At 34.4% G+C, this 11,572-nt stretch overlaps 1 protein-coding gene across 2 annotated transcripts in view; it reads left to right on the plus strand.

The window, feature by feature from the left end:
• GXYLT1 (glucoside xylosyltransferase 1) overlaps positions 1-10,007 on the plus strand; it is a 94,650-nt gene extending 84,643 nt beyond the window's left edge. For both annotated transcript variants that reach the window (XM_020979762.2, XM_020979761.2), the window contains 2 exons: positions 185-357; positions 7,974-10,007. In XM_020979762.2, coding sequence (XP_020835421.1) covers positions 185-357; positions 7,974-8,135 — 335 coding nt within the window. In that variant the 3' untranslated portion in view covers positions 8,136-10,007. The remainder of the gene's footprint in view (positions 1-184; positions 358-7,973) is intronic.
• The last annotated feature ends 1,565 nt before the right edge of the window (positions 10,008-11,572 follow it).

Consider the following 11,572-nt stretch of genomic DNA (forward strand, 5'->3'; position numbering starts at 1 on the left):
ACTTTTGAAGTCATGTTCTAAATAACAAGTTTTTTTTTCACTTTGTTAAGTTTTGTCATGTAAAAATTCTATATTAGATGTTAAAATCCTTCCCAAATATTGACTCCATAGAAAACTCTTAAAAGTTTATTTTTAGAGTTATGCTCAACTTAGTCTTTCTTGTGATATATTTTTCTACATTTAGAAAGCCTTTTTGTTTTTCCGTGCCACTGGAATTATCGGCCTGATCATTGCATATATGGAAGTAATTGCCGAGAAGCTGAAGAAGAAGGAATCTTTATTCTCCATGGGAACAGAGGTGTTTACCATGATGATAAGCAGCCAGTTTTTAGAGCTATTTATGAAGCACTGCGAAATGTAAGCCTTTACACTTTTATTAGTTTTTTTTTAAAGTAAAATCTTGATTACTCCATCACCTTCTCTAAAATCCCTTCTCCTGTTCATCTTTCTTTCCTCCAACTCCATCCATTTTAGTTATGGTGAGATATGTTTTCCATATTCCAAAGTATAAGCATGAATTCTTTGAATGAATTGAAACACCAGGACAGAGGGAGGCTTCTGTAAATGTGAAGCAATTAACTCAGTAGAATGAATCATGGACAGTTAAAAGAGAAGCCCCATCATTTTCCAATCCCCTGATATACTGCATAGTTGTGTGACCAAGATAATTTCTTGTAAACTCATTTGAAATGCAAGTACTGAACTGTATTTTACAGCACATAACTGGAATGGCCCTTTCCCTAAGTAGTTTAAATAGCATTCATTGTGAACCTCTTGTTTTAAAGCACTGGACTAAATGCTATGGAAAGATATAGAAATGACCATGAAGATATCACTGTCCCCAAGGGACTTAGAATATAGAAAGGGAGATAAAATGTATGTATAAATTAATAAAATCCAAAGTAGAGTGACATAAGCATTATAGAATAGGTAGAAGCAAAGTGCTATTGGGAGGATGCAAGATGGTGATCTTCCATCTTCAGGATCAGGGAGGATTTCATGGAGTAGGTGGTTTTTTATCTTAAATTTGTAGGTTAAGATTTAGATAAATATAGATGAGATTGGCAGAGAGGGAAGCATTTATGGTAGAAGGAATAGTGTAGGCAAAGGTAGTATAAAGCTCATGAAATGTATTCTGGAAATGAGAAGAAGTCCAATTTAGTCAAAGTACAAAGGAATAGAATTCTGACATGGAAGGAATATAAAGGACATCTAGTCCATGAGCATCCCCGATAAGTGACTTTCCAGCCTTCCTTTGAATATCTCCATTTTTGAAGAGGAAAACCTTTTTTTCCTGTTTACTTTTTTACTTATTTATTTTTAATATTAATTTTAAAAAATTTTGAGTTCCACATTTTCTCTCTCTCCTGCCCCTCCTCCAACCATTGGGAAGACAAAAAGTTTAATATCAATTACACATGTGAGGTCATGTAAAATCATATTAGCCATGTAGGAAAAAAAAGGCAAGAAAAATAAAGTGAAAAAAGTGTGCTCAAGTCTGCACTCATAGTTCATTAATTATCTATCTGGAGGTAGATATCATTTTTCATCATGAGTCCTTTGGAAATGTCTTGGATCATTGTCTTCATTAGAGTAATTTAGTCTTTCACAGTTGATCATTGTTACAACATTGCTGTTACTGGTTCTTCTGTCTTCACTTTGCGTTGTCTGGTTTATCCTTCATTCTCAAAGAGGACCATGACATCAGGAAGATGAAGCAAATGAATTGGATTTAAGTGAGGGAAGGCTGTGCAAAGTCACCAGCCTTGCTTTCTCCTCAAAGCCATCTGAGTCCAGTGGCCACATACAGGTCAGGACCAACTGGAGATGGCCCACAATGCAATGGGAGACCTCAGCCTTTTTAAGCTAAGGTCTTTTCCTTTTTCTTTGATTTCTTTGATATACAAACCTAGTAGTGGTATTGCTAGGTCAAAGAGTATGTGTGCACAGTTTTATATCCCTTTGGCCATAGTTCCAAATTGCTTTCAAGCATGGTTGTATCAGTTTACAACTTCACCAACAGTGCATTAGTGTCCCAATTTTCCCATATTTTCCTTTTCTGTCATGTTAGCCAAGGAAAACCCTTTAGAAAGCTCTAATCATTTAGGAAGTTTTATCCAACCTCAGTTTTCTCTTTCTATGATTTATATCTCCTGCTTCTCAGGGACCAAAAAAAGACAGGTCTAAACACTTTTCCACATGACAGGCTTTCAAGTACTTGAAGAGAGGTAACCTTAAGTTTTCTTTTCCAGACTAAATAATTCTATTTTCTTTTGCCCTCAATTCCTTCTCCATCTTCTTTGAACTACTGTTTATAAAAATACTTTCTGTGTCATGGCACTTAGAATTAAATTTAATGTTCTCATACTGGCAGCTAGGTGGCACAGCAGATATTCCAAGCCTGGAGTCAGAAAAACTAATTTTCATGAGTTCAAATCTGGCCTCAGATATTTCCTGACTGTGTGACCCTGGGCAAGTCACTTAACCCTGTTTGCCTTGTTTTCTTCATTTATAAAATGAGTTGCAAAAAAAAAAAGTGAGTTGCAGAAGGAAATGGTAAACCATTCCAATAACTCCAATCTTTGCCAAGAAAACCCCAAAATGGAGTCATGAAGAGTTGGATACAACTGAATAACAATACACTCATACCATATTTTAGGGAAAACACTAATAAAATAAACTGAAGAGCATTCAGAGGGGGTAATCAGAAAAATGATTAGATCAGTTGAAGAAACTCTAGGAATGTTTAGTCTGAAAAAGAATTAAGGGAGACATGATAGTTTTCTTCAATTATTAGAAAGGATATCATGAAGAAGAGGCATTATTATTGTCTGTTTGACACAAAGGGCAGAACTAGTAGCAGTAGGTGGAAATTGTAGAGAGGCACATTTAGGCTTGATTTGAAGAAAACCTTCCTAACAATTAGAGTTACCCATAAGTTAAATAGATTTATTTCTCTTTACTTGGAATCTTCAAAAAAGGCTGGATGATATGTCAGGTATGTTGTAAAAGGACAAGTGCAGGTTGGCCTATGTGGTTCTGAGATATCTTCCAAGTCTGTATGTACAGTCTGATCAGGACAGAGTATAATGATAGAGGTATCATTTTTCTTGTTTAGGACTCTCACTCGTCAGTCTGTTGACTTACAAAGCTTTTTCACTCTCATCTTGTACAGACAATTATATTTCTTTTTCTTGAATTTCACCTTTTTTTCGATTTGGCCTACCATTCTAGTCTATTAGGGTTTTTTTGAGTCCTGAATCTGTCATCTAATATATTAGTTATCCTCACCTTTGTACCATTAACACAAAGGTAAGCATACTGTCTTTGCTGTTATCCTTATCATTGATAAAAATATTGATTCCTAGGGCTACTGGAGATCTCCCTTAAAGTTGACATCTAACCACTGTCTTTTTGGTCTAGTCAACCAATTTCATATCTTAATTGTACTTATCATTTAGCCCACAACAACTTATCTGTCAGAGCAACACAAAGAGACTTTCCCTTCTTTTCTCAGTCTTTGAATACCAGGACATTTGTTGTATTCCAGGCTCTTTTCCATTTCTCCATGATACTTAAGAGATCCTTGACAATGGTTCAGTATTCACATCTGCAAGTTCCTTTAGTACCCTGGGAGGCAGTGTGTTGTAGTGGACAGTATTGGACTTGGGAGTTAGAAAAGACCAAAGTTCAGATCCTGGCTCTGCTACCTAGAAGCTATATGTGATCTTACCTAAGGAAGCTCTCTGAACCTCTGTTTCCTCATCTGAGAAAAAAAAAGGGATAATATGTTTATCACCTACCTCACAGGGTTGTTATGAGGAAAGTGTTTTTGCAAACTTTAGAGTGCTATATAAATGTTGAGTTACTTGCTTATGTAGCTCTTCTAGACCTGTTGACCTAAATTCATTGAGGTTGGGGACCACTAAAGGTTATATCCCTTTTTAGAAAAACTTTATTGTTGTTCTGAACTTGGCCAGCAAACATGAACATTTTTATATACAAAGAACAAGAGCATCAATCAAGAATTTATTAAGTACCTTTTATGTGCCAGACACTGTACTAGGGACTGGAGTTACAAATACAAAGAATGAAACAATCCTTACTTTTTTTTTTGGCTAGGCAATGGGGTTAAGTGACTTGCCCAGGGTCACACAGCCTAGTAAGTGTTACGTGTCTGAGGCCGGATTTGAACTTCAGGTCCTCTTGAATCCAGGGCCAGCGCTCTACTCACTGTGCCACCTAGCTGCCCCTTTCATATATATATATGTATATATATATACATATATATATATGTATATATATATATGTATATATATATGTATATATACATATGTATACACACACACACACACACGCATACATATGTATAGTAAGTTAATACAAAAGTAGTTAAATACATGGTAGTTTAGGAAGGATGGCATACTTGGAGTTGAGTCAGAAGAGACTTGGTTCAAAAAGTGGTGTTTATGTGATCCTGACTGTTATTTGAAAGAACTCTTTCTTTCTAGTGGCTTGCACTATTTTTTCTTTGCTTTGTGAGCTCTGCCATTCCTGAGGATTTGTATGTAGGCAGTTTCATTTATGGCTATAATATAGTTCCCAGGGAGGAATATAGATAAGGTGTCATGTTTTTCAGAGAGAACTATGATTCTTAAGTTGTCTCTGCCTGGCTTGTTTTCCAGATCAGTTGTTTTCAATAATAGATAACTTAAATCTTATGCCATTTCTTTTACTCTTTCTATTTTGTTCCAATGTTTCTTGTCTCATGGAATCATTGAATTATTTGGCTATTTAAATTTTCAGGTAGTTTTTTATTTAGATAATGTTTCCTGTCCTTTCTTCTAAGCTCTTAATTTATTTTTTTTTCCAATAGATCCATTTTTTCTTTCTTTCTTTTTTAATCTCTTACATTGTTTCTTCCAGGTACTTTTATAGTCCTTGAAGCCAAAACATTTTTTTTTTCTGAGCCTTTGATTGTATCTGTTGGGTTACTTTCTTCTCTTGAGTTTTCCTCTTGGAAATCTCTTGACCTGTAACATATCTTCGTAGTGTCTTTTGTTTATTCAGTATTTCCAGCCTTAGTTTTTGATTTAGGACTTTGTGCCAAGGCCAGGCTCATCTCCATCCCTCACAGGCCTGTTTTTGCTCCTGACCTTACTTTTTTGAGGCTCTTGCTGCTGATTTTGACTTCCCTTGATGTACCTCAGAATGCTGGCAGATTTTGGTGTCCCCAGCAAAATTCACCTCCCATTGGGACACCACTGAAGGCTTACATTTCCCTGGAGTATCTCTGGTTAGTTTGCTACAGTAGGTCCTTCCTCCCTGAGATTTCTGCAAATGTTGTGCTTTGGTGTTCATTACTCCCCGGGTAATTCCCACAGTACTGCTGTGGGCTGGTTCATTCATCTGAGCTCATGCTGGTTTTCCTGGTGGATTCTAATCCCATAAGTTCCAATGGTCCAGTCTGTCCTTTTTGTGATATCTAGAATGAGTAAAGGAACTTACTAATGTTCTTTGGATTTCTTGATCATTTTTCAATGTTGTGCCATTTTAAGTCCTTGCTAGAGAATATGTGGGATGAGCTAGGCTAATACCCTTTCTTGCCTCATTCTTAACTGGAATCTTTAGCCCTCCTTTAACCTTTTTTTTATTCAGTTCTTAATTGGTGAAAAGATTGTCTTCCATGCCACAAAAAGCAGAATCAAAATTGGAGTTTACTAGTTGTCTTCTATTTGTGCTCTATTAGCATTATCTTATCCACCCTGAATATCGACTGATAACTTTTTTAATATTCTGTTTCTTCATTGGGCATATTCTGATCATCAGACTTATCCCATTCTCTTAGTAATTGCTAAGGGGTAGAATTTCCTTACTTTCTTTGGGATTTCTAGTGTAATTTATTTCTCATGCCTTTTGCATTTATTAATAGCCAATGGAGTTCATGACTTTTATTGTTGATTCTCTTCCTGGATATTGGTTTCTATCAGTTATTAATCCTCTCCTCTCTCTGATCTCCCAATTTACTTCTTGTAGCATTTTTTTTGTATACACACATACACACTCATCCACATTTATCAATCCTTTATTAGACTTACTCTATTTTTTCTCAAGAGCCCTTATTCTTGTGTTTTAAGTTGTGATCCAGAAGTTCAAATCCTGTTCTGAGATATTTTCCGTATTGACTTCCTCTTCCAAGGCTCTGTTTTCAATTGGCCATGGAAAAACAAAAACAAAAACCTTTTGGTCCTAAAATCTTCTTTGCTTGCCTAGGACTTCATAATTCTTAACAATTATTTGTAAATTCCTTCTCATTGTATCATTTGTCTCCATGTGAATCACCAGGAGTAGTTCTGGTAGGTCTGTAGGTTTGACAAATCCAGGAGGTTCTTCATCACACATCTCTGGGAAGACAACAGACCTATCTCTTGTTTATGTCAGGTCATGAGGCAGTCACCAGCCACAACTACTCATCTCTTTTTCATTTGATCATTATTAAATGACCCTTCTCTTTGTAGTCACTATGGATCCACATTACCTTTTTTTGGAGCACAAGAAGGTGTTTCTTCCTAAGAGGGTCTAGCTCTACCTTGTATGGGAGAGGTTGACAGTTGCCTTCTATTCTTAAGTGCTAGAGAGATATCCTGAACTTTCCCACACCATTCCATTTAATAATCACTGATTAATCTGAATTGAATCATAAATTTGTATATTTCTTGAAATTCTTTCTATTTTCAACAGGTAAAGTATTCTAGAAGTAAAATATTACATATATTTGTTCTTTGCTTTGAAAATTACTTCCTTCTATTTGTTCTAAGATCACTTCTTCAAGGAATTGCCCTTAATTATTGTGTTCTGGGATTCATAAGGGAATTTCATGTTTTCTTTGTCTATATATGCCCTCCTGTTGTTCTAGATTTTAATTATAGTTCCTCTTTGATCATACAGCTGTGACCTGCCAACTCTCAAATTCTGGTCTTAGCTGCAGTCATCCAAATGACTCTAACCTTCTGTAGTCCTTCACAAGCGTTTTTCTCCTCTTCCATTAAATATATGTCTTTCCTATCTTGAGAAACAAAAACCTCAACAGCTTAACAACTTTATCTTGACCTTCCTTCACTGGCTTGGTGTAGTCGTTTTCCTTCTATTACCAACATTTGTTGTCATTTCTCTAAACTTATTACCTGCGTTTCTATGCTACTAACTACTTCCTATTCAATCTTTTGTAATTTTGGTTTTGCCCATGCCACTCCATTGAAATTGCTTTCTCAAGGACTACCAGCAAACTTCATGTTGCCAATTTTGATTGGACAAGCTACAGTGTCCACAATCAAATATGAATTCCTTTGTCTGGAATTTAGAGCTCTTCACATCCTGATCCTTTGCTGTCTTTCCAGTTTCTTATCTTGCTGTACAAACAACATTCCATTTCCATCTCAGTACATTTGCATTGGTTATCCTTCATTCCCAGAAGACTCTCAGTCTTCATTTTAATTCTTAATATCTCTAGTTTCCTTCAAGATACAGCTCAAACACATCTTTGGTAGAAGGTTTTTTCCTGTTCTCCCAGCTTCTAGTGTTCACCCCTCTAAGGTTACCTTCCATCTACTCTGTTATTTTGTATGTAACTATTTATGTACTTGTCTTTCCCTTTAGGATGTAAGCTTCTTAAAGCAGGTTCTTTTTTTTTTGCTTTGTCTTTGTATTCTCAAGGTTTTGCACAATGTCTGGTAAATAGGAAGCAGTTTTTTAAGGCATTTTTTTGAGGCATTTTAAGTGCATTTAAATGCTTATTAATTGTTTGCTATTTAATTTATCATGGAAGGAGATATTTAACACTTCACTGGTAAGCAAACAAATACTGTCTTGATAATGTTGGTCTGTAACAAATAAGAATGTTGTCTTTACTGAAAGCACAAATTAATTATCCATTTTAACTGAGACTTCCCTTTTTTCTTTCTTCTCATTTTTAGTGCTCTTTTGGAGATGATAAAGTACATTCCTTATTATACCCATTAGAACTGGAACTACTGAAGACTGTACATACATACTGTGGGAAAATACACAAAATATTCACGAAACAACTAACAAAAAGTATAAGAGACAGTTATAATCGACCAACAAAGGAAAGCTGACTCTTGTTGGTGAAGACTTAAATCTATTGAACTACAAAAAATATGTGTCAGTGATTTTCTTGCACAATGTATTAATGTTTAGGAAGGAATTATTTATCTTTTGTCCAGATAAGCTTTACTAGAGAGAGTAAATTGAGGTATGTTTTATTGTTATGAAGAATAAGTTGGAGCCTAACCTCAGACATTCCTGACGTTTTGAAGTTTTGTTAATCATTGTTTGCTTTCAATCCAGTATTGGTGAAAATGGACTCTAACTGATGAATAGTTTTAGTTTATATGATTCTGTTGACTGTTCATTCTTCAGTGGGTGAAAGAAATAGGACTATATAAGTGAAGAGCCATGTACTTTATGCATAATTTTAAAAATGTGAAACTGTGAATGTTAGCAATACTTTTGAGTCAGCACTGACCTCACTTTAATTTTGTGAGAATAAAGTTTACAGGGACAAAAATTGTTTTGTCTCTAAGGAAATGTGATATAACCATTGACAATCTGTGTGTGCCTTTTGATGTTTCATCTCTGATATGTTAAAAAATTTTTTGTGATAATCATATTTAAAATCTTTGAGTAAACTATGTACATATTTTAAAGCAAGCCATACAAAGTAATAGAAAACTAGTGTAAACTTCTAGATATTGTTAATAATGATTTCATGTGAAATATCACCCTTTTATTTGTTTGTTCAACTGTCTTGCCAAAAATCAAATTTAGATTTAAATATGTTAAAATGTGTTTGGGGTAAAACTTTTTTATTACTTTAAATGAAATTCATTTGTAACTTTACTAAGCATTCTGGAAGTAAAAGATGCCTATTCTAATATTAGAATTTTAGTGGAAATCATAATAGCATGCTAGTATAGTATTGGTAAGTATAGTGGACCAAATTATAGTTACACCTTTCTTACAATCAGTTGTTTCAGCCATCATAGAATTGAAATGTGTTCTATTTCAATTTCTTTCTTCTACCTCAAATTAATTTTGCCAGGTATTTTTAAAACAAGAAAGTTGACAGAGCATTACCATAATTATATAGAAAATCTATCCATGGATAGATTGTAATTAAGGAAAAGATTATTGGTTGTACTAGAAAAAAAATTTTTGTTTCTATAAGTTGTGTATCCTTTTCAAGTGAGGATGCTGAATTTTTTTCTTGATGTTGAAGGCTAGAGAGTTTCTTTCATTCTTGATTTCTTGTCCTGTTAATTCATAATTCCCACGGCCAGATATGGCTCTTAGAACAATACTGGTTCTTGTGAATTAACCAAGTTCCATATTTACTATTTCCCTCTTTTTTTCTTTGGTATTTTAATTTTTAAAGAAGGAGAGGGGGATCATGTAGTTAATGTTTTACTTCAATGGGGAGAAATTTGTTTGTTTTACGAAAACAGAGAGCTCTTGTTGAAACAAGATTGATTTGGGTGATTGATTTTTCTGCAGTGACTGGCATTGTGGTGAGTTGAGAGGGGAGAGGAGTACTAATGAAGTAATGGAAGCAAGTGAAGGCGTTACTAACCTGCCTGATATTTAGCATTCTTATTTCAGGGTGGGTTTTGAGAGTAGAAGAATTAGTATATAAAATGTTGGTGTGACTGTCAAGCAGATAGTAGCAACTTGAGGATGGGGATGGTTTCATTTTTGTCATATCTCCAGCACTTATAATAATGTCTGACAATTGTTGGAGCTTAAAAGAAGCATGTTTGATCTGCTTAAGAGACTAAGATATATTGAAGTTGGTGATTTTGAGATAGAGAAATAGAATTGTAGAATTTAAACCTGCAGAGATACCTTAGAGATCATTTAGTCCTACTTTCTTATGTATAAATGAATATAGATCACCAGAGAGATTAAATTACTTGTTCCAAAATACACAAGTAGTTGTGTTTTTTTTCTTTGCATCTCTCACCAGTTACTGAATTAGCTGGAAGTCAACACAGCTGCTGTCTTCTTTTCCTTTGGCATTTCTTATCTTTCTATAGATGCAAGGATTCTGGACTGTACAGTGTGATGTTTGTGTGACCAAACATGATAAATGTGGAACGTTGTGGTACTAGGAAGGATACACAGTCAGAAGGAAATATCATCTCTAAGAAAATCTCAGCACAACCTGAAGAAAGAACAGATAAGTAAGGAATAAGAAAACTGATAATCATCCCTTCTCCGGTTTCTGTATTGATTCAGCCTTATATACAGCCCCTTTTTACCTCCTCCATAAGGAATAAATCTTGGTGGGGAGAAGTAAAATTTTCCATCAAAATTTGGGGGGGAAAAATACAAGATAGGGAAAATTATGTATATTAATGTGATAATTGTTTTTAACTAGATCATGCACTCCTCCTAGTCTTTCCTCAGAAGCCCATAAAGTCTGGACAGTTGAATTTAGTATACATTAATTCTAGAATTTCCTACATGGCATAAATAGTAGATACCAGCTTTACTATTCATTACCTCTATGGCCTTGGGAAATTTCCTTTAACTCTTTGGGCTTCCATTTCCTTGTCTGTAAACTAAAGGAATTGGATTAGGTGTTGCCTAAATGTAAGTCTTACTACTGTCTAGATAATAGCCATAGCCTTTTTAGACTAGACTGGAAATTCTTAGTATATGGTGATTCATTTTCTTGATAAAATTGTATTATACTTTATTAAGACAATTCTTAGTGGATCTGAAGATTCCATTCTGTTTATTTAGGTTTGTCCTAGTTACCATTTTATCAAAATTGAAATATTAAGGGAAACCCCATTTACCCATGTTAGGTGACTAGCCCATTATATTTTGTGGCATAGAACATTCATTTTACTATTTAAAATAATTTTCTACATTTGGCTTTTTTCGTCTTAATATTTTATATGTCAGTGGAGTAAATGGAGCTTTTAGCTGTCTTCGAAAACTTAGCTCATATTTCAGTAATATAAGTATTGCCTTGTCAGTTTGTGTGTGTGTGTGTGTGTGTATACACAACACATTTTAGCTAACTTGAACAAACATTAAGTGTCTACTGTGCATTGTAAAGCATTATTATGCAAAAAAGAAAAATGGTAGTTCCTGTTCAGAGGAGTTTACAATCTAATATAGAGTGTTTAAACACATGGAAAGAAATGTTCTTTGAATAAGTATATTTAGCAGCTGGGTGAACCCATTTTTGGCCTGATGTACCAAAGTAAAATGACTTTAAAAACAGTTGGCCAAAGTTCTATTGTTTCATTCTTAAAATTGGCAAAGTATCAGGCAAAAATAGAAAATACATATGGATTGAAATTTATATTTTATGAATTAATTTTAATTAAATTTTATTTTTCAAATTATCAAACTTTTTTTTCCCCACCACAGGGGGAACAACTCTTTTTTGTTTATTATTTGTTACTATAGTAAACAAATACATTGTCAGACAAAATAAATTCCTGTATTGGCTTTATCCAAAACTGTGTTTCCCATTTTG

Source organism: Phascolarctos cinereus, unplaced genomic scaffold (genome assembly GCF_003287225.1).
Source record: "Phascolarctos cinereus isolate Bilbo 61053 unplaced genomic scaffold, phaCin_HiC Scaffold_1;HRSCAF=81, whole genome shotgun sequence".
Lineage (NCBI taxonomy): Eukaryota > Metazoa > Chordata > Mammalia > Diprotodontia > Phascolarctidae > Phascolarctos > Phascolarctos cinereus.